Below are 25,165 nucleotides of genomic sequence, written 5' to 3'. Positions count from 1 at the left end.
TAAAAGTAAAATATTAGGCATTCAATAAACAATATGAGTGTTATATTTTACTTTCGAAAGCTTTCTTTCTTATCTGTTTATAAATTTTAAGATAAATTTTTTCTTCTTATATTTATCGAATGAAATTAAAAGTATTGGTGCATCTCTAGAAAAATTAATTGGTACAATTTAACCAAAGTCTGTAAAAATGGGTATTAGGGGTAGTTAGTTTGTCAAATCAATATTTAGATGCAAAGAAAAATATAGGTTTCCAACATCTTGGATCCTAAGCAAAAGAGAGATGGTTTAAAAAATAAGGGTTAGGCTTAATAAATCTTAAAAAAAGGTTATATAAAATCCAATTCTTGTTAAGTAAATATTTATTGTCCATTATCGTACACCATCACTAGCTGCCCCTTTCCCATCTAATTGAATTACATATATCAATATTTTTAGGTTGATCTAGATACAAATATATATCATAGAGTTATCTAGATACAGATTTTATCGCTTGTATCAGGGTTCGCTGCTCGAAAAGAAGAGAAAAAAAAATATGTAAACAACATTTTTATATTTTGTTTCCATTCAATTCGAATACCATATAAAAAAAAATTCCTATTTTTATCGTTCTTTTGAGCAAATTTTTATTTAAAGCGAGCATTTATTTAAAAAATAACTTTTTTAAATTGTAAACTTATAATTTATTCATTAAAAGTTAGCGGAATATCTATAAAATTATTTTAAAAAAATTCTAAATAAATTTATTTGTTTAAATAATTCTGTGCATCAATGGTATAGTTTTTAATAATTAATCGGCGTCATGGCTAAGCAAGAATTTATATATTCCTTCACATGATAAAAATGTCCTAATGGGGAAAAAAATATTATTTAATGAATATTTATATTTTTTATATATAAATTTTAATATTATATATTTTTTTTAATATAATAGTCTAAATATTTTTTGATGTATATTTATTTAAATTAAATGCTCATAATAGATCACTTGAATTTTGCATTCTTTGTAAGATAAAAAAGCGTTAATGTTCCCAAAAAGTATCTAAAACAGATTCCTCTAAAATAGTATTTATAAACAGATCCTCTTATAAAAGTGTATCTAGATACAGATAAGACATTAACAACTCTTTTTTACATATATTTTTTAATCTACCATTTGTAAATATTATATATTTTACATAAACATTTTATAAAATAAATGACGATAATTATATTAAAATATTCGTATATTATAATAGAATTAAAGACTGGTAATAGAAAATAATTTATTGATAATATTTAATATTTTTTCAAATTTAAAGATGAAACCTCTTTTTTAATAAAAATATTTTAAAAGAGTGCATCATTGCGAATCTTCCATTAAGAGCCAATAATTTTTATGTTTGTAATTGATTAAATTCAGTGTAAATATTGGAAAAGAATTAATTTATATTTGAATAAATTCGGCCCGGACTGACAAATAGTTTTTTATTTTGAGCCAGGCTTTTTGGGACAAATAAAAAAAAATTTCGTTCCCAATCGGGCCAGACTTGAAAAATTAGGCCTATATACTATCTATAACAAGCTAACCAATCAATAATTAGTTAAACTAGCCAGTTATTCTTATTGTCAAGCTTTCAAGAAAGAAAGATAAATATTGTTTAAAAATTTTTTTTAAAAAAATCTTCGATAGACAAATAACGCGAATATAGATTTATATATATATTTTTTTTTACATTTCACAGACGATAATTTTTAAAAATGGTCATGATAAATATTTTAACAACATGAATTGCACGTAATCATAATTTTGAAATTTGTTTTTAAAAATAACTCTGTGAAATTGACAAACTAATGACCTTTATATAAACAAAATTTAAACATTAAATAACGACAACCTTGCTGTGCATTGTTCGGCTATTTTTTATACAGGTATAAACGCAATTTAAAATAATTTGTTAATATGTAATATACTTATACATAAGATATCGTTATTTGATAATTAAATAATACATTGTTATACATAATTTTTAGAATTTTATTTTACAGATAAGGTTATTTTTTAAAAATACCAATATTTAAAAAAATATTTTATTATAATGTGATTCTTTTTATAAAAATTTAATTGCATTTGTAGAAGAAGATATTTAAAAATGAATTAGCGAGGGGGTAGTTTAAAAAAAATAGAAAGAAGGAGATCTTTGATTAGATTCTGAAACTCAATTTTAATCATCAAAAAGTATGGATATAAATTTTATATAATATTCGAAGAAAAGCAAAGAGTTACTATTAATATTAACTAATAAAAGGATTCTTAAAAAGCGATATATTCAAAAAAAGTTATAAGTTAAGACGTTTTAGTGTAATTTTTTCGTCTCCAGATTTTACTGTATATGTATAGATGATATAATATTCTTACCTTTACTGGAACGTGTAATATAATACACTGCTAAACAATGTCAATGACAGAAAAAAATTACAAATAATGTAGAAATAAAATGTATATGTCTCCAGATGTCATAGAATAGAAATTGATAGAGAAAATCTCACATTTGTTGAAACATGTGCTTGGATGGGGCTAAGTAACAAGCGAGCACGTAGTAGACCCCCATTTCAAAATTAAGTTTGGCCGTCTTGTACGGAATATTTTCGACGTTGAATGTTGATATACGTAGCGGAGAAGGGAGGTAACCATGATCCCCGCCAGAGTCGCGTGAATGATAAGCGGTGGCCTTGCCATTGGAGAGAGTGGGGGAAAGAGAATAGGAATCCGAAACACTGGAAAATACCGAAAATAATAGCCCAAATTTTCGAATAACTTCGTTCAAAAACTTTTATTTTTTATAAGTTTTGTAATTTGTATATGCCCGTGAAAATGATAAACAGTGCTCATTTAATAATAAATAAAGAATAGAATATGATTTTTTTCATAATTAATTATTTTGTTTATATTGTTATCTTGTTTAAAAATTTACGATAAAAAAATTTCCTGTCAAAAACGAACGGAGATAGGTACCATTTTTATTTTAGAGTTATCATACATAATAAAATCAATTTAATATAATTATTATGATTTATATAATAACTACTAAACACATATCAAAAGTATTATTACAACAATTTTTACCCATTATATTTCATAAAACTTATTATTTTAAATAAGAAAATAAAATTAGAAAATTGGAGTTCCGCCCCTAAGATTTCAAAATAACTTACATAAGAATCACGTGAGTCCGCACCGGAAGTGGCGTTGAGACTCTGGGAGAATCGTTTAACAGATCTCAAAGATTTAAATAATGTCAGGCTTGGTAAAAGGAACCAAAAGCTGTGCCGAGTTATGGATAAATATAGGAACATGGCGTAGGGTGATAATAGTGCGGCGGCATAAAGGTAGGCCGAAAGAATTGGTCCTATGACATGGGCAAACGTAGTGACACGCCTGTATACATAAAAATATACAAACAAAATCATTTTTATTTTTTCTCTGAAGGGTTCATAAGTATATAGAGCCCTGCGAATTTTTTAGCGGCCTGTGCCGGATTTTAAAAAAAAAATTGCGCCAGAGCCCGGCCCGAGCACAAATTTTTTGTTCCAATCCGATCCGAGCACGATTAAAAAAGTTTGGGCTATTGAATAGATCTCATATTAAAAAAAAATTATCAAATTAAAATATTTCATAACTGTTACAGATTAATATTCTATATATTTTGGCTAAATGTAGAATATATTTTATTTAATCTGATAAATATGATGTATGTAAGTAAAAGAGTTTTAACTAGTCACAATACAAATTACAGGAAAGTGTTAATTTGAGAAATTAATTAAATTAAATGTGTTATATGAAAAATGGCATGTTATTCTGATTGGCATTTCGATGAAACAATGATTAATGAGGATATTTATAATAAATTTTTAGGCCTCGGGTCAGGCTACTTCTTATAGCACGCCCAAGAAAAAGTTTTCAATGACTGAGCCCGAAGTTCGGGTCGGCTTTGGACCCGTGTAGTGCTGTATATGTATAGCATTTATTTTTTTACCCGAACAACTTTTCATTTGATAGTAGCTTTTATTCACATTAAATACATTTAAATTTAGTAATGTTTTAAGTTTTGATATATTTTTTGGACTCCAGTGCAGTGAAAAATGATTTGAATCAGAGGTCCTAGAAGCATGATAAATAAAATTAACAAATTTTTGATACCAAATGAACAAGATGTAAGGTCTTAATTTAATCTCTACTTGCCATAATTTATGCACTTATACGCGCGAAAGGAATGTTAGACTAACACTTAATTCATATTTAGCGTAAATTCGCGGCGAAGTATGGGCTGTATTTTTGTATTCTTCATCGTGAATTTGCGCTAATTGAGAATTAAGGGTAAGGCAACATCAAAGCGTTATAATATTTAGTGGTCTATTAAAGAAATTAAAACAATAATATATTGCTAGAATTTGTACAGGGTAGTTTTAAATATATTATATTATACATCTATTATTTTGAAATATAAAAATGATTCTAAATATATATAACTTGTAAGCAGACGATAAAAAATTTGAGAAATATTCAAATGTTAGGAAACGGTATTTTATAAAGCTCAATTTTTGGCTTGCTATCTTTTAACATGCGCTACGCTCTGGTATGTCCCAAGCCTTATTCTATATCTTAATATAATAAAAACAACCTAAATTGCATATTATGGCGAAAATGGAAATTAATTTTTAATCAATATTAATAAAAATTATGGTACTATATAGTTTATATCATCCATTATATATTATATGAATTAAAGATAGGAGCGGCGCGAGGGCCGGACAACTTGTGCAAAATATTTTTATGGGCTGAGCTGAAAGTTCGCAAATTTTTAAAACTTATAATTAGGACTGTATCGCCGGGGTGGCCTAATGGGTAAGATGTACGATTGGAAACACGAGTATGAACAAAGACGCAGGTTCAATCCTGAAGGAACAAAAACTTTCAAAGTTTTTCTTCGATGACTGATGTGTAAAGACATATGGTATGATGAATTTCGGAGCTTAGAGATGACACCCCGGTCACCGACAGGCCTGGACAGCCGGGTGCTAAGGATACCTGTCCAATAAACAAAATGACAGAAATAAATGGAAATATGAATATGAAAGCTAGGGCGTTCCCTCCATGCGACGCGCAGGGTGTAGACCTCCATCCTGTGAAAAGTAAAGTAAAGGTCAAAGCAAAGAAGACAAGACTGGCAAGTTTGAATATTGGGACGCTTAAAGGTAAAACGAGAGAATTGGCATCAATGTTGAACAAGAGAAAAGTTGATATAGCGTGCATACAAGAGACGAAATGGAAAGGACAGAAAACTTTGATGATTGGAGATGGGTATAAATTGTACTATAATGGACTTGTTAGCAATAGGAACGGTGTCGGCATCATCCTCAGCCAAGACCTAACCTCTTCAGTAGTAGAAGTCAACAGGATCTCTGATAGACTGATGAAGATAAAACTCTGCATTGGTCAATCAATACTACACATCCTATCAGTATATGCTCCTCAATCGGGTTGCAAGGAAGAATAGAAAGATGACTTTAGAGCTATCCTTGATGAAGCTGTAATGGAAATCCCTAAGGATGACCTAGTCATAATTGGTGGTGACTTAAATGCGCATGTGGGGAAAGCAAGAGATAGCTACAAAAGGCATCATGGTGGTTTTGGATATGCAGAAAGGAATGATGAAAGAGAGCACGTACTGAAATTTGCGCAAGCCTTCGACCTTGCCTTAACCAACACCTACTAGGAAAAAAGACAGTCATTTAATAACATATGAAAGTGGAACTAGGAAAACACAGATAGATTACATGCTAATCTCTCGCAGAAGATTAAAAGATGTAATAGACTGCAAAGTCATCCCAGGAGAAGATATCGCCGCGCAACACAAGCTACTAATCATGGATTTACAAATCTCAAATAAATCCACTCAAAATAAGATAAAACTGGAACCATGCATCAAATGGGGCAAATTAAAAACAATGACAGATGCCTTTGCAATCAATGCAAACATTGAAACAATAAATTGCTCACAAGTCAGTGAAAAAATCTGGACAGACCTTTCATCCAGATTAATAGACACTGCAAAATCGACGCTAGGCTTGACAAGAGGAGGCAACAAATCACACAAAGAACTATGGTGGTGGAATCAAGAGGTACAAACCACTATACAGGAGAAAAAAGCCCTTTATAAAATATGGTACAAATCCAAAAATGCAGATGACAAGTCAAGATACAAAAAATCCAAGAGATTAGCTACAAAGGCGGTGGCTAGAGCCAAATCTATGGCATACGATGACATGTACAAGATCTACATACCAAAGAAGGGCAAAATAAAATATACAGATTAGCCAAACAGCGAGAAAAGAACTATAGGGATATAAACGGAGCTCCGAAAGTAATCAAAAATAAAGATGGGAAATTGATAATAAAGGAAAAAGAAATAATGAATAGATGGAAAGAATATTTTCAGGAGCTTCTCAACTTTAATTCCCAAATATTGCATCTCGACGAACACTCCCCTTGTCAAAACCTTGTACAACCTCAAGAAATAATCACATGCCTCAAGCATATGAAAAACAACAAAGCTAGGGGTCCAGACGATATTCCAATAGAAAGCCTTAAAGCACTAGGAAATGATGGAATACATCTCCTCACAAATCTGTACAATAAAATACTTGGAAATGAAGAGGTTCCCCAAAAATGGAGGCAGAGCTATCTAGTTCCTATCTTAAATAAAGGGGATCCACACAATTGTCAAAATTACAGGGGCATAAAACTAATGTCACACTGTCTAAAACTATACGAAAAAATAATAGAAAAAAGATTAAGAGATATAATCGAAATAGGAGAGACTCAGTTTGGCTTTATGCCTGGAAGATCAACAACCGATGCTATCCATGCAATTAGGCAAATGAGTGAAAAATACAGGGAAAAGAACAAAAAGCTACACATGGTCTTTCTCGATCTAGAAAAGGCTTTCGATAGAATCCCAAGAAAACTTATCTGGTGGGCGCTACGCCACAAAAAAGTTCCCGAAAAATATATAAGAATAATACAGGATATGTATATGGGACATACAACAATGGTCCGTAGCACAACAGGTACTTCAGCAGGCTTCACAATAGCCGAAGGAGTTCATCAAGGGTCGGCTCTCAGCCCACTTCTCTTCATTACAGTAATAGATGTATTAGCACAGTCTATACCTCAAACAGTCACGTGGAATATGATATATGCAGATGATATTGTGATACTTGCCGAATCTAAGGATGAAATGAAAGAAAGACTAGTGAGTTGGATAAATATCCTAGAAACTCACGGATTAAAAGTAAATAGAGAAAAGACGGAGTATATGGTGATAGGAGGAGATGAAATAGAGAGTATTGATATAAATGAATGGCAGTATCGGCAATTGAAAGCTGAAAATATTTGGGCTCCACTATACAAACAAACCGCACAATAGAAAAAGAGATAAAGAGTAAGATTAATCAAGGGTGGCTAAAGTGGAGATCTTTATCTGTAGTGCTATTTGATAAAAGAATCCCACACAAATTAAAGGGAAAAATCTACAGTTCCATAGTACAACCAACTATTCTATATAGTTCGGAAACATGGCCAACCAAAGAATCAGACGAGAGAAATCTACAAACTATGGAGATGAGAATGCTGCGGATGATTTCTGGGGTAACAAGAAAGGATAAGGTGCGCAGTACAAGAATACTAAATAGTTTAAATGTAGTGCCCATTAAGACTAAGTTAATGGTAAACAGACTTAGGTGTGGGCACACAATGAGAAGGCCTATAAACTACATAGGAAATAAAGTTGAAAGTTTGGAAGTGATGGGCAAACGTAAAAGAGGAAGGCCAAAACTTCAATAGGGCCATAAAGTTAGAGCCAATATAAAGAAGTATAAAATAGATAAAAGAGATTGTATGAATAACATAAAGTGGAGAGAGATGAAGGAGCTTACCACCAGAAAAGGTGAAAGCTAAAGAAAAAAAAAAAAAATTAGGACTGTGCCGATCCATAAATTTTTCACTGACCAATATTTATACAAAACCCATCCCACACCGACCCTATATTTAAATTAATATTGGTGATACTTAGTGTATTATCACAAATGATTAAGGGTATTTTTTTTTCTTTTTTAATTCCTAAAAAGTCAATCACCCCATTTAAAATATAGTTAATGTTTATGGCTGAATGTGGCTCAATAAAAATTTTAAAAACATTCTTAGTTGCAACTGTAAATAATATAATAAAAAATAATAATAATCACATTTTCATAGTTACCCTTTCTTTTGAAACAATTCAATTTTCTTTGGATTACAAATTAATTGAAATGTGTGTAATTATGTATAAAATAAAAAATATTATATAATTATAATATACAATCGTTAAATAACCCAAAACAATGAAAATATAAGATCGTTGTCTTTAAAAATCGACCGGATCCGGTTTTTTTAGAAAACGGAAAATAACGGCCCAGCCCTACTTATAATTAAGAATTTTTTCCGTCATAAAAGAGGTGGCGAAGGACATTTTCGAAAATTCCCACGGTGAAACTTATTTATAAATAATTCAAATAAAAGAAGCAAAAGAGTAACATATAAATAAATCTCACCTAAAATTGGATTTTTCCTCGGTGAATTTAATATTAGAAGAAAAGAATATGAAAAGGAAAAATATATTTGTTTTATGAGAATCCCAAAAACGTTAATATTTTCCGCATTATTGAATTATCTAATTTTTTTTAGCTTTATCTACACCTCAGGTAAATGTTAAAAGGATATTCTCACCATTTGCATACGATTTATTGTCGCTAAGAACAACTATTTTATTTGAAGATTTAAATGATATAATGATAACAATTTTAAAAAAAATTACATATATTTCAAATTCATTTCCAATATTTAAAACTTTTTGCATCTGGTACCAGAACCTTAATATCAAAACCAGCAACTAAAATGACGAAGGTCCGCTTCGTGACTACTACACGATCTAGAAACAATTAAGAAATACTATTTTCCTAAATTTAAAAATTTCATAAGAGCCTAACAGTTGAAGTGGCGTATTAAATGTAACCGTCCTTTGACGAGATCGAGGTGGAGAGAGAAAGGCGTCAACAGAGTTTGCGGCGTGTGCGACAGCAATAGCGGCGGCAAAGAGCGGAAGAGAGTAGACAAGCGGGACTTCAAGAAGAGAGGCATGGCGACCCGAGTGAGCTAGATACCCAAAAGAAACGCATACGGGTCCAAACACGAGGGCGGCCACCAAATCGCCTAGTCCTGCGAAATACTTTAGACCAACTCCTCCGCCAGTGTAGAGGAAAGATCCGGACATGCCACCGAAGAAGAGGAGGGCCAAATGCTCAGTGCGGGCAGGTGAGACACGGCAAAGAGCGAGAAGGGCTGCGCATGCCGCCAAATACAAGAAGCCTGCAAGGTTTACGACCTCGGGTGGAGCTAAAACCCTATCAAGGAGAGTGCGATCGCGAGCGGCGGGTCCCTTGAGAGCATCGACTCCGAGAAGAAAGTCGTAGTATGAGTTGACGAGATTTCCGGCTCCATGTGTGGCTAGTGAGATTAAGAGCGTCAGGGCTAAGATGGTGGCAGAAAAATGGTCAGGCGCAGAAGCTGAGGGGGTGAGAAAGAGGGCATGCTTGTAGGCCAAGACCGTGCCAAGAAGGACTGGTGTAACGGAGGCGGTAAAAGTCCATGGACGAAGGGCCAAACAATAAGATGACAGTTTGTAGCTCAGGATGTCCAATTTGCCATGACAAGGCATAGCTATCGTATTTTGAAAGTATTCTAGCTAGCTGAGAATTTGAAATGAAATGGTAGTAATTAAATGACTTTAATATATATTTTTGTAAGAATTATAGGTGTTCCGATACCGTTTACTGAGGTCGATCGGATATGATTTTTCCAATAGGTTGATATCAGCCCATCTGATATCACCAATATAATTTTTACAATTGTATACTATACACAGAGCTGTAGTCGAGGAGGATGCACGTATAGGTAAGCAGTGCCCCTTCCAATTTAAAAAAAATTATTAGATTCGTAAAAATATTAAATTTAGATTCGAGATTTACGAATCGAATACAAATCATTTTTTGATTAGATTTTCTGGAGGTATTTTTTTGATTCATATCTTACCAAAATAAAATGAAAATTTTTGATTCACCCATCTTGAAATGAAGGGAAAATTTCTGACTAACCCGTCATTTTTTGGCGGGTTATTTGCTAGTATATATAGTATATACACTATTTATATAATTATCTAGGCCTATTATTCGAATCTATAATGAATAAGAATAGTAAATGATTCGTTTGTTTTACGAATTATTCGATTCGAATAAAACTAATAACTCGAATTATTTAATAACTCGTTTGTTAGACAAATAATAAATCTATTGGTAATAATTATTAAGTTAATTTAATCATTTGGCATTTCTATTGATAACCTATCAATCTAACAGGTGTAGTGATTAACAAGGTATATATCAGCTGCTTGTGAAAGGCTTTTCTTAGTTAAAACTAACTTGCTGTCAAAAAATCGCATGTCTTATAAAGAAAAAATAATAAGAAAAACCCTTTGCCTTAAAAATTGGGTTGGCATCATAAATTAAATTAATATGCATTTTAATTACAATAACTTGATCGCATGTTCTTTATCATCAGATAATTGTGATAATTTTTTCTATTCAAAATAAAATGCGCAATAAAAAAATTTTTAATATATTTTTATATGAATTATTTGATAATATTTAAAAAAAACAGATTATTAGAATTGAATGCCAATAGTAAAATTCGTACAAATATGAATAGTAAATAATTCGCTTCGTTTAAACGAATAGAATACAAATAATGTACTATTAGATTCGTTTTTGAATTACCCTAATATTATCGTATAAATTTTAAATGTAAACAAAATATTTAGGTAATAATTATAAATAAATTAAATCAAATTTAGCTAAATGCTAATTGTCGTGAATATGATTTTATAAAGATTGGTAAAATGGTGTTAAGTAACCCACCAAAGAAAAGATTCTTTCGCTATGTGTACTTATCGCAGGTATGCAAAAGAACATTTTTAGCCATTTTAGCTAGTTTTCTTAAAAGGGTGCATCTGACTGTGGTACAGTATGTTAACCAAGTAAACTTGAATTTCTTTTTTCTGTATTTCAATCATTGTCAAATATGCTGATTTAGATGGTTTAAAAATCTAAGGTTGGTGTCGTAAAATTTGTAGCAAAATATTCGGAAATAATTTTCAAATTTTGAAATCTTGGATCAAATTAATTTATATAACAGTTTAAAATTAAATATATATAAATTAGTGCAAAATAATATGTTTATCAGATTCTTTTCACCAATTTTAATCAAGGTTCACAACAATCATGCATTATAGTGCGCACAAATTGAACGTTTCAAGGCAGCTTTTCAAAAAGCAAATAAAAAACGTAAACGCAACTATATTCAAATTGAAGCGTTAATTTTTATTTTTTTAATATGAAACGTCAAAATTTATTAAAATGCATTATATGCGTTTTGAAAAGCTGCATTTGAAACGTTCAAATTGTGAGTACTATTATGCAGGGATGTGAACCCGGGCCCGTACCCTGAGCCCCGTATTTTAGTTATATTATATAAAATAAAAACATGAATATTAAAATCAAATGTCGTTTGGAACTTGAAGATTTTTAAACTGATATAATACTTTTTGAGCATATTTTACATTTGGTACGTATTGAATTAGTTCCTTCAATATAGGATGTTACTGTAAAATATTTATCATATTAGGGCCATGGTAATGTTAATTCATCTGATTTTGAATTTTCAGAATCAGATGATGATGATGAAATAATAATATCCATGCTTATGCTAATCAATTAAATTAAAATATAAACAATAATATTCAAATTAATAAACTATAATAATGACGTTAAAAAATTAAAATGTGGAAAAAGAAAAACAGCTGATTATAAAATATAAGACTTTTCTTAAAAATTCGGAAACATTAAATTTTTCAAATAAATAAAAAATGTTTTTAAATTGAACGAACGTTAAATTCGAACGCGTTCTTCAAAAGAAAAGAATGCGCTCACGTTCAAAGTTCGTCAAAAATAAAAGGAACACCGTTCATCATTTTTTTCAAAAACATGAAAGCGTTCGATTACAACACTAATTAAAATATTTAAAATGAAAAATAATTTTCCAGCTTTTTTTAGTTTAAGCCTATATGGATTAGGAGAAAGGGAAAACATTCTTTCTGCAGAGTTTAAGAACACGCTACACCTAAGAGTTGATTGAAGATTAGGATTATTTTTTTTGAAAAATTAATAACTAGGTTTAAAGTTTTTGTCATATAAAATCAAATCTTTTTAAAATATCTGATTCAAATCAAGAAAATTCGATTTTTTTTTACTTTTAAAAAATAAATAAATGATGATTTAATAAACCCTGGGATTCTCACTCCCTTCCCTTATGCTTCTAGCTAGCCATACTGCATACTATATATGTTTTTTAAATTATTTGATAAAAATAATTATATAATATTAAAATATATATAAATTGAGGGGGAAAAGTCAATAAATTACCATTCTGCTTTTTCCCCTTCCCCCGACTTTTGTAGGCTATAGGCTAAAATTTAATTATGAAACAAAATAAAAAAAAATAGAAAAAATAAGAAAAAGGAAAATAATTCTAACTTGTGATAATAATTCATTCTCGTATTTTGTATATTTACAAGAGGTCGGTCGGGTGGAGCAAAAAGATTTTCAAACTGAGCGGGATTTTCGCAAACTTTCTTAAGCCTAAATTAGGTAAATTTTTTCTTTTTCCTTTATAAAAAATTAATATAAACAAGGTAGGATACCTTTTACAAAAATATTAATCTTTTCATACATCTTCATGGGATGATTCGGGTCGACCCGAAATATTTATACAGGTTTCTATAGTAAAATAAAATGAAATATTTTCACAAAACATTCGATAACCGATATTTAGATTAATTTTTATATTTTCTATTTAAAAAAATAAGCAACACTTTGGAAATTTCCGTTTCTCATGGACAATGCGCTATGGTGCATTATCATGAATGATTAGGTGTATATTGTTTTCTTTATCCAATAAAATTAATCATCTTATTTAAAATATTGGCAATGTTATGGCAGATCATTTCTGATTCATTAAATAATTTCAGATCTTTTTCTTGTGGAATAAACAAAAAAATCTCATTTTTAGCAACTTTTACTTTTATAATAATTCGATTTTTTTTAAAAAAAGACCCGCCCCAATTTTTTTTTTAAACTATAAATATCGACCCTGATCCGAAATTTAATATTAACACAGTCTCATCAGAGACATGTAAAGATCAAATTATCAGGCTCGGATTTAAATTTTTTTATTATTTTTATCTAAGTTATTTCAAAGGGGCATTAAAAATATGAATAGCAAATAATTATGATTTTACAACTAGTTAATTTTAATTTATATATTTCTTATAAAATTGAACCCGAATTTTTTATACCAAATTACATTATGGGAGATTCGAGATGGGCCTGCAGATTCTTAAGTTATTATTAAATTTTTGGTCCTCCTTCGGATGGGTACTATTGTTAAACGACTCTATTTGAGTAGATTTTAGAAATGGCTAACTCAATATTTTATTCAGAAATATTTTAGGTAAGCCTGAAGTTTTTGCTCAGATGGCACAAAGGTTTGGACGTCATATATTGTCGAAATCTCAAGAATTAGGCAATATCTGGCTAAAATATAGTTAGCCCTATTTAAAAATCGGCTCAAATTGAGCCCTTTAACCACACAGATGGAATCCCTTTAAATTGCTGCAAGGAAATAAAAGCTAAGGTATATAATTTTGCATGCCTATTATTAACGTTAATGATACTTTATATTTTATTATTTTATTTTGAATTTTTTAAATTAGAAATGTTATGGTTTTATCTTCCAAAGTCATATTTCTTGCCCTTTTTGTTACTATATGTTTGTTTGAAATGTGTGTAGATTTATATCGGAATAATGGGCAATGTTTATAATTGAATGTGACTCGTTATATATTTAAAAAATCTTTATTGTTACAAATAATATGGTAAAATAAAATAACATTTTTAGCTATTTCTTTTAAAATATTCGATTTAGGTTTCCTTTATTCATTGATTATTATTAGGCAATAATAAATAAAATATGATTATAAAAACAATCATAAAATAACCACAAACAATGATAATATGGGATCAGATCTGTTTTTAGGAAAATTTAGATTATGAAGTATACATGCTTGTAGTGAATATTCAGAATATGGTTGGTATTAACTAACGATATGTTTCCTTGCTTCATGAGAAGATTGTAATTAGAATGGTTTTGAAGTTAAATTGGTGGCTCATTATAAGATTTTTTAAATTAATATCATGGGGTTGTTAGAGCCAGGGACGAGAACCCTTCTTCTAAAAATGGGTTCGGGTTCGGGCTTAGTGAAAAATCTTTGAACCCGGTGCAGGTTCAGGTGGGTTCAGGGTTCGGAGACCAGAAAATCAATGACTTATTAAAATTAGCTAAAATAATAGAAACATCATTTTTTTTAAAAAAATTAATTTTAATTATTATCGCCATAAAAATAATTATCATCATAATTATAATATATTATATATTATAATACTAAAAATGATTTTACATAAAAAGTTAAATATTATGATCTGGATTCTTCAGTAGCTTCATCAAATATATCTTAGAATCTATATTCCAAATTTCATATTTTAGTTGAAGTTTTTAAGATATAAGCATTTTGTGACTGATTGGGGTTGTGAGACCCCACCAGAGTAAATTAGAAAATTATAAATATATCCTACTATATTATAAAATTTATTAAAACAAAATTTAAATATTTTATATTATGAATAAGATATATGAAAAAAAAACGCAAAAATTTTATCTGGTGGAGTTATTTTATTATTATTTTTCACCAGCTGGCTCATTTCTCAAATTATTTTTATCATTTATAATGATTTTTGCAGATTCTGAAACTAAATATATCATTATTAAATAATATGATATTTATCATATTATTTGAGGTGATTAATATAATTAATAGTGAGGATGAAGATTTTATATATGATAGTGATCATGATACACAATCTGAATTAGAGGAAGAAGAAATGTTGGTTGAAGACAATAAACCTAATATTATTTAGATATATATGAAATCATTTATCAAAGTATATTTCTCTTTAAAATTAGCTAAAAATAAGTTTACTAAATGGAAAAAGGATCCTAATCAAAGAATAAGAACTCAACAATAAAATTTAGTAATTCAGACTTGTTGATAACACCAAAAATGATTGAAGAGATTATTTATCATACCAATGAAAAAATTAAAATTATATGTAAAAACTATACTGACCAATATGAAAGTTCTACTAAAGAAGTTGATGAGACATTATTAGAAAATCTTTATTTAGCTGGAATTTTTAAATCTAACCATCAAAATAAAAAACAAATATTTTTTTTCAAATATGTAAAATAAATTTATGTTTAGAACACATTAATGTTTTATGTAATACATGTTTTGCAAGTCAAATTTAACATATTTCAATGTTCAATATTTTTTTTATGTTTGAATGTATTGGTGTAATTTTTGTTTTAAATTGAAGAATAAAGATCCATATTAAGAATTATCATGATAGATAAGTTAATTTTTTAATTTAATATTTGAAATTTAAAAAAAGTAAGCTTATTTTAGAAAATTTTAGCACAATAATTATCCTCGTCATCTTTAATCTAAGCTTAAGAAATAAAAATAAATAAATATTTTATCAAGTTTAAGGTTAGTTCTATCTCATATCCAAATATTAAATAAAAATAATGAATATAACTGGAGATATATACATTTGAAATTGGGGTCTATTAAATCCCACCCGAGTACTAACGTCATTTTTTTCACCGGAGTATTGAAGGGTTAAATATAACAAAAATAATTACATGAAAAATGACCCAAAACAAAAAAAATTTTTTAAATTAATATTTTTTTTGAATAAAAAAACAATTGTTTTGAATAAGAACTCTTTTTAAATAGGAAATCTTTTATAATTAAAATCGCAAATTACATGTTTTTTATTTTATATTATTTTTAACATATAATTTAAAATAATTAAATGAAAGTTTAAAATAAAAAAAAATAATTTTTTTAAAATTTAAAAAAAACTTGAACCCTGAACCCTAAATTTAAAAAAAGGGTTTGGGTTCGGCAAAATATTGAGGGTTCGGGTTCTCATCCCTGGTTCGAGCATAATAGTGGATAAATATCACGGCTGAAGGCCACCAATATTTTTAGGAGGTTAGGAGATTTTTTTAGGGGATTTGCCTTCAATAAATTTTTAAGCCATTTCGATGCTGCTTATATAATATTTTATTATTGTCAACATGTTCCAAATCTTTTTTTTTAATATCAGTCAATCAATAAAAGAAATGGTTAATTGACAAAAGGACACCAAAGATAAAAAAAATATCCTAAATGATTTTGTTAAAATTGGGCTATTTCTTGCTTGTAGTGTTGTTAAATTGGTAAAATCCTTAAAGTTAAAAAAATTTGCTAAGTCTTGAGACAAGATTATATATTTTTCAAAATAAAGCTATTCTTTAAGTAAACATGATCAAGGTTAAGATGATAGTTTTCGCTTAAAAATACGGTTTAGCCTTTTTAAAGTATATGCTCAAAACCTGTTAAAAATGGAACTATTAAACACTACTACTTGTTGGTGGGGAACCTCACTCTATATGTTAAATAAGAAGTAGTGTTGTTAAACAGCTCATTTTGAGTCGATTCATAAACATGACAAGCTCAATATTTTATCCAGATAAATATTGCTTACATATGGATAAAATATTATCCAGATAAATATTGCTTACATATGGATAAAATATTGAGTTAGTCATTTTTAAAATCAACTCAAGTGAAGCCATTTAACAACACTAATAAGAAGAAGAATCAGCAGCAAATTATAAAAATAAATTTTTTACTTCTCTATCTTATATGTGGCTATAAAAAAAAATTAAAAAGATTCTTGACTACATAATAGGGGAAAAGGTATTCAAATTTAACACTTCTGGGAAAATATCTGAATTTTTATTTATTTATTTTTTGGGGAGGGGGGGGGGGCTATTTGGAAAGAAGGTTAAAAATTTAAAAATAATTAGCAGGGAAGCCCCCTTTACAATATATACCTATTATTCATGCTAAATAAGTAGGATACTGATAAAATTTAGGTAAAAATGTAAATTCATGTAAAAATCGGTATTATATCAGGTTTAATAGCAAATTTTGGATGGTCATCTGCTATATAAAATTATCTATTAGATTTTAAATCATTAAATAAAGGATAATCAGCTGGATTTCAGATTTATTATTTAAATAGCATCACCTTTTTATTTTTACAATGTCTAAACAAATATGAAAAAAGTGTTAGATAAAACATGCTATAAAATAAATTATGACTACAAGTTTTATTAATATTGCAAAATAATTTAATGGTAATTTATAATATAAAAATATTCTTGAGAAAGTGGGTACTTGAAAAAAAATCTATATTTTTTCAAATAAACTTAAGTTCTTATTATTGCATTTTAAAAAATGGTATATGTATTGGAGGAATTGTCAATTAAAAAATAAAAATGTTATAATATCATGTTTGATTTAAATTAATATACAAATAAAAAATCATCAATGGTAAAATATATAAGAAGTTATAATTTATAATACTGTATTTTTTAAAATTAATATTATAAATTGGTTAAATTAAACTAGTAGTGCCTGTTTTGAGAGTTTAACTAAGAAGTAAATTTGAGGTAAATAGATTTTTTAAAAAATATATATATTTTACACCCCCCCCCCCCTTCCAGATTTTCAGGCAGTATAGGTCTAGCAAAATTTGTATAGAAAAATTTATTTAAAAGGTGGAGACTTTTTTGCATAATCTTTAAATTTTAACAAATAATTTATTCTGCATTGGTATAGGCAGGCAGGGCAAGCAGGTAATTTTAACCCTTTAGAAATTTTTCTAGTATTTGTATATATAGTATTAATCTAAAATTATCTCCCTATATTGCCCTCACTTATGTCTTCTTATAACAAATATATAAATATACAAATAAAAATAAGTTATTAAAAATTTTAAATATGACATTCTTTTTTTAAAAAAAAATGACTTATTCTTTTTTTAAAAAAAAAATCAGCCCTAATTAAGGTCTTAAAAAGGCCCAAAACACTCTAATAAAATGGCACCCAAAAGTGCCTCTATTTCTGTAAATCCTTATCAAATATAAATGAAATTTTGAATTCCAAGTTGATAAATATCATACAAAAAAATCAATTTCAAAAATTCAATATTTTTAAAAAATATTTTACCTAGAATTAAAAAAAAATTACTTTATTCGAATGTTTAGTATACTGAAAATAAAAAATAGATAACGACATTGACAGCTATCAAATATTAAAAACAGAGTCTTTAATGAGAATTTTTCTTACTGTGTTAGGATTGAATTTTTTTACAATGCATTAGAGGTAGAGATGTAAATTCCCGGAAAAATTAACTCAGGGGAAATTTCCCCTGGAAAAGTGGGGAAAAAAGGGAAAATTACGAGTAATAACGGAGAATCAAAAAATAATCACAGAATACACTTTAAACCTGTTGATATGACCGATTAATACTAACCTTTAAATTGTTTTTTTTATGTTTATATAAATTGATTTTTTTTATATAAATTGTGTAGATTGATTTTTTTATATATTAATATGAAAATTGTTATATAAGCCTGATTTTTTAGTTTGATAATAGATCTAAAATATCAAAATAAATTAAATTAAATTAAATTTGTAACTTTGATTTATTCTTAATTAATTAAAATAATCTCGTAACATTTTAAATATTTTTAGAAAACTTTATGGTGGCAGTTCCGCTACATATTCGAGGAAATCGTAAATAAATAAATAAATATGAAACAGATTCCCAATAATAATGTTAATATAAATATTGAATTTCCAATATACTCAGGCAATGGCGATCTTTTTTGAGTAGATTCGAAGACATCTTCAAGGACACTCAGATCTCGGACATCGAAAAAGCAGGTTCCTTTACAAGAAGACTACCAGATGAGGTATATATCAAGCTCAAATCGATATGTTCACCTACCGACTTCATCAATCCATCGATAGTGATTGAAAAATTCAGGTTATTACACACGAGGAAATCTGCAAGTTCCAATTTATTTAACGCAGCTGTACAAGTTAAAAACAAAAGTTACATGAATTGGGTAAGTAGATTATGCATTTAAAAAAATGAATGTTTGCTAAGTGATAGTAGAGTTATTGAAAAAGTAAAAATTTCATCAATCAGCAAAAATATTAGGCAGAAAATTACGTTAAAAGAAAACATTACATTAGCAGAAGTTCTTACTTTAAGAGATAATTTTGAAGAGTTATAATTGAAAGAAAATATAATTGCTAAAGTTGAAAATATTTCTTAAAACGAAAAAAACAGAAGATGATACAACCGTGAAACATGTAGAAAGGCAAGGAGGCAGGAAAACAGAAGAAAATAAACAATTGGTGAGATATGGAGACCCTGACGAACGACAATAGTTATAATCTAATTACGATAACAGACAACGATGGACAACAAGAGGCCATGACTTTCAAAGAAATATTTTTCCAGGAAACCCCAGATATCAAGGTAATAATTACAACCCTAGATACCAGAATTATAACGCGAATTATTACAACAATGTCAGAGCAAACTATCCAGGATCGTACAATAATTCTTCGAGATTGGATAATAGAGCTAGTTATAATAACAATAACTATAATAATAATAGATTTAATAATGATTATAATTACAGATATAACAGACATTATAACGATTTGAGATTTATTCAAAGATATAACGATAATCATAATATTAGAAATCAAGGAAGACAAGTATGTAATTGTAAATATCATAACAACGACAATAATCAATCACGATATACAAATAAAGTAAACACTGAATATAGAAGAGATAAAAGAAGATGATAATGACAATCTAGAAAGAAAAGAATATAATTTATACAATTTAGACATAAACAATATGGATACCGATAATAATTACACAGCTAACGATGCTTATAAGGTCACGGTATATTTGAACGACATGCCTATTTTGATGCAGATTGATACCGGCTCGAGGTATAGTATTCTACCGATTTATATCGCGAAAAAGATTGGAATAAAAATCTTAAATAAATCAGAAATTAAATTAACTGGATATGATGGAAACACAATAAATGTATTGGGAACTACATAGTCAAGGTAAAATTCGAGGACAAAAGTCAAATCTTAACTGCTTATGTAGTCCAGAGAGATAAGATTGCACTGTTAGGAAGGACCTGGATAACAGTTTTTGGGAATATACTAGATAAATTTGTGAATATGGTCGAGGATGATAATGATAATACTATACAAGAATTAATTAAGCAATGCAATTTTAAACTTAACAAAAAACCAATACTTCGCAGCTATGTCAAATTACGTTTAAAACACGATGCCACACCGAAAATCATACCGCCAAGGCGTATACCATATTCAAGAGTTGATTTGATAACAAAAGAACTTCAAAAGTGGATAAACGATAAAATTATTGAACCTGTTGAAGATGTTAGATGGGCTAGTCCTCTCACTCCCGTTTATAAGAGTGATGGCTCACTTAGGCTCTGTGCCGACTTCAAAAATACTATCAACCCTGCTTTACAATATTTCAAGTATTTTAAACCACGTATAAATGATTTAATCGCAAAATTAAAAAAATTTACTAAGATGGATTTTAAAAACGCGTTTCTCTAAATACCCACACACAAGGAATCAAGAGATTTTCTTACGATATAGACACATAAAGGTTATTATAAATTTACGAGACTGCCGTTTGGTTTAAAAACTTCGTCAGCAATATTCCAACAAACTATGGATAACATTTTCGGAGATTTAAAAGATGTTATATTTTACATTGACGACTTGTTAATTACAGGTGATAACAATGAGATACATTTGGAGAACATTAAAAAAAGTATTCGATAAGATCATCAAGTATGGATTAACCCCCAATTTCGACAAAAGTTTATTCCTGCAAAATAAAATAAGCTTTTTGGGACTGATATATGCAAACGTAGTATATATCCCAACGATGATAATATAAAAGCTATTTCTAACATGCCGGAACCAAAGAGAAAAGATGAATTGACAACTTTTTTGGGGATGGCGAGCTATTATCTAAAATTTTTATGTAATTTTGCGGACATAGCTGATCCTTTATACAAAATGGTTATGGGATAATACACATCAAGAAAGCTTCGACGACCTAAAAAATCTGATAAGTACTCCGCCTACGTTAAATTTTTATAATCCGGATCTACCAATAGGCATTGCAACTGATGCTTCAAAGAAAGGTCTAGGAGCAGTCTTATTTCATATTGAAGGTGATGGTAAAGAGAAACCCATTGCTTTCGCGTCAAGAGCTTTATTAAAATCAGAGTTTAATTACACTAATATAGAGAGGGAAGCTTTATCTGTTATATACGCAGTAAAAAAGTTTCAAGAATATTTAATTGGCACGAGATTTACAATAATCACAGATCACAAGCCACTCGTTTATATATTTATGAAGGGACTTAAGGATAATTCATCCATATCAATGCGACTTCAAAAATGGAGTTTGGCTATGGGAGCTTATGACTTTACGATAATTCATAGACCCGGGAAACGAAATGTAGTACCGGATTGTTTGTCAAGAATACCCCAAATGAACACAGAAGAAATAATACAAGAGATAGATGATAAAAAAATTGATGACAAATTTTGGCCAATAAATTTTAAAAGAATAGTTCAAGAAACTAGTATTGATATCGAATTAATATGGGTAATTAACAATATAAATAATCATGAACAGATAAAGTATAAAGTATATAAAAATATGGAAATGGAACTGAGCTTAATTAAAGATTGTCTTTTTAAAGAGAATAGGATCCTTATACCAAAAAATTAGAGAAAGGAGATATTACAGGAATTACACAAAGGGCATCTTGGTGCTGGGAAAACGAAATTGTTGGCGAGAGATTACTTGTGGTGGCCAGGTCTAAACGCTGAAATAGATCAGGAGGTGAGAAACTGTGATACGTGTAACAAATATGCGGACATTCCTCATAATGTACAAAATGAATGGGAAACAGCTGTAAAAGTGTTCGAACGCGTACACATCGACTTTGCACAGTTTGAAGGTAGCAATTTCTTGGTATGTGTTGACGCTTTTAGCAAATTTCCTATCATTAGAAGAATGAGAGATATAACTACGGAGTCTAAAATTAAAAATAATCAGTTTGTTTGGTATACACAATATGATAGTCAGTGATAATGGTACGAATTTTACAAGTAGCTTGTTCAAAAATTTTTGTAGTTATCATGGAATTGATCACATTTTCATGGCGCCTCACCACCAACAGTCCAATGGTTAGTGTGAGCGAATGATAAGATAAATGAAAATATGCATGAAAAGGAATATGGAAAGTAATAATAAAATAGACTTAGATATAGCTTTAGAAAAGTTTTTATTTAATTATCGCAACACACCAAATGCGACAACCAACAAGATACCAAGCGAAGTGATGTTCAACAGAACCATAAGAACCAGATGGGATTTAATCAAACCGCAAGAAGATAAATGAACGAATTTAATTGCAATTTATCGTCAAATAGAAACATCATGAATGGTGACAAAGTATAGTATAAAACCTTCAAATAATATATGGGACAAAGGCACGATAAAACGTAAAAATGGGAATTTAACATTTGAAGTTGAAACAGGAGACAAAATTATTAGAAGACATTTAGACCAAATTAAAAAAAGGTCTACGAGTAGGGCACCTCTCGATGAAACGACGCATGTGAAAACAAATGCAATACCTTTTACTGTAAGTTATAGAAGAAATGATGATCCAAATTTAGGAGTACAAGAACAGAGTCTTGTTAGTCAAAGACCTAGCAGGAATATAATTTTGCCCAAAAAATTCGATAATTTTATAATGAAATAAAGACTAAAAATATATATATATATAATATTTTTCTTTTAAATAAATTTTCAATAGCAAAAGTTAATGAAATTTACTAATGATGACAATAAAACTATCAAGAAACGTTGACTGCACGATAAGATTCACATGCAAGAAAAACCTGAGTGGAGATCATTTTTTTAAAGGGTGGAATGTTGATATGACCAATTAATACTTACTTTTAAATTGTTTTTTTTTATGTTTATATAAATTGATTTTTTTATATAAATTGTGTAGATTGATTTTTTTATATATTAATATAAAAATTGTTATATAAGCCTGATTTTTTAGTTTGATAATAGATGTAAAATTTCAAAATAAATTAAATTAAATTTGTAACTTTGATTTATTCTAAATTAAATAAAATAATCTCGTAACATTTTAAATATTTTTAGAAAACTTTAAAACCTTTCAATTTTTTTTATTAAATAACTTTATTAAATTTGGAGAACTAAGGGAAAATTAAATAATAAAGACAAAAATACAATGTAAACATTTGATTTTTTAATAATTTTATTAATTACAATAAGCAAGATTATAAATTACATTTAAAATTCATGGGATGCTAATGAAATAGCATTAACATCTTTATGAGATGTAATTGAAGTTGAACATCATTATTTATAACTTGATATTGATAAATCGGAATCTAAACTCTTTTAATGATATCCTGAACATGATGTATTTGTGTGATCTTATAAATGCAGGGGCCCCTACAACGGGGGGGGGGGGTCCGAAGCAACTGCTTCAGTAAATTTGAGTGGGGGTACTTTTTTTTAAAAATTTTTTTATTTTAATTTTTAAAAAATTTAAAAAAAAAATTTTTTTTTTTACATCCATCATGATAATGTGATTTCTGGTTTATAAATGTAATAATAAGACCCCCCCCCCCACCACTTAATATTTAATTTAATAGATTGACGGAAATTTTGGTCGATGTTTAGTAAATTTTATTTAATATCTCGTAACCAAGCCTTCTGGGGGAACAGGCAACAAGAAGGCAATATGATGGCCCAGATTCAGAATATTGCATATTCTGAATCTATACTAAAAATGTATATACAGCAAAATGAAGAAAGAAAAAGGGATAAAAAAAATAAGAGATTAAAAACGAAATTATATTCAAACCTATTATCATATAATAAAATAAGATAAACATTCTCATTGAAACCATGAAAAATATGGTTGTAAAAAAAATTCAAAATGAGATTACATTTAACAGGTGCTTTTCACTCATAGTTGATGGCACATACGATGTTTCGAAATCAGAAGCAATAGCTTTGATAGTAAAATATGTTGAAAATAGTGAGACGCCGAAGCCTGTTGAAAGACTGATTGACATATATTGTACGGGTAATACCACAGGTCTCAAAGCATAATATAATATCCAAACTTGGCTCGATGAATTTACCCCTTGAATATCTAGTTGGGCAAAGTTATGATGGCGCCTCAAACATGAGTGGAAGAATCAATGGTGTGCAAGCCTTGATTAGAGCAGAGGCGCCAAAGGCAGCTTATATTTGGTGTTATTGTCATCGATAGGAATACTAGATGAGATTTATGTCTATTTTAATGGTGTAAAAAGATATGAGGTACTCAAAAAATTTCAGTTTAATGATCTGAAAAAATCGCAACGATTTAATACCACTCGGTAATAGTTCCTTATTTATTTCAATTTTAAATGTTTTTTTTATTTAGAAGCTGGCTATCGTCATATAAAGCTATTGTAAAATTTTTTCAACTTTATGATGCCTTGAGGGCAGCTTTAACAAATTTAAGGATTCTGAAGATACTGCCACTTCCACTATGGCTAGTGCTATAGTCTTTAGAATAGAAAAATTTGATTTTATCTTATCACTTTGTGTTTTGGATAAAATATTATTGATAACAAGTTTGGCTTGTACAAAATTGCAAACCATTTCGAAGGATATAGGGTATGCAATAAATCAAATTCAATTGGCAAAAGATTGCTTGATTAATTTGAGAAGTATAATATAAATTATTGTCTTAATT

At 28.8% G+C, this 25,165-nt stretch overlaps 1 protein-coding gene across 2 annotated transcripts; it reads right to left on the bottom strand.

The window, feature by feature from the left end:
• Nucleotides 1–1,746: 1,746 nt before the first annotated feature.
• On the bottom strand, nt 1,747–18,466 carry LOC135922872 (ubiA prenyltransferase domain-containing protein 1-like). 2 transcript variants are annotated; one of them, XM_065457375.1, is made up of 4 exons: nt 18,450–18,466; nt 9,064–9,822; nt 3,193–3,415; nt 1,747–2,807 (listed from the first exon to the last, which is right to left on the bottom strand). In XM_065457375.1, exons 2-4 carry the CDS (start codon nt 9,789–9,791, stop codon nt 2,523–2,525), a joined length of 1,236 nt encoding a protein of 411 aa, XP_065313447.1. In that variant the 5' UTR covers nt 9,792–9,822; nt 18,450–18,466; the 3' UTR covers nt 1,747–2,522. The 2 variants fall into 2 exon arrangements, with proteins under 2 accessions (XP_065313447.1, XP_065313448.1); XM_065457376.1 differs by having other exon boundaries at nt 18,429–18,464.
• Between the last annotated feature and the right edge of the window lie 6,699 nt (nt 18,467–25,165).

Source organism: Gordionus sp. m RMFG-2023, chromosome 1 (genome assembly GCF_954871325.1).
Source record: "Gordionus sp. m RMFG-2023 chromosome 1, tfGorSpeb1-WG-v2, whole genome shotgun sequence".
In the NCBI taxonomy this organism is placed as follows: Eukaryota; Metazoa; Nematomorpha; class Gordioida; order Chordodea; family Parachordodidae; genus Gordionus; species Gordionus sp. m RMFG-2023.
This window is presented reverse-complemented; position numbering and strand designations above follow the sequence as displayed.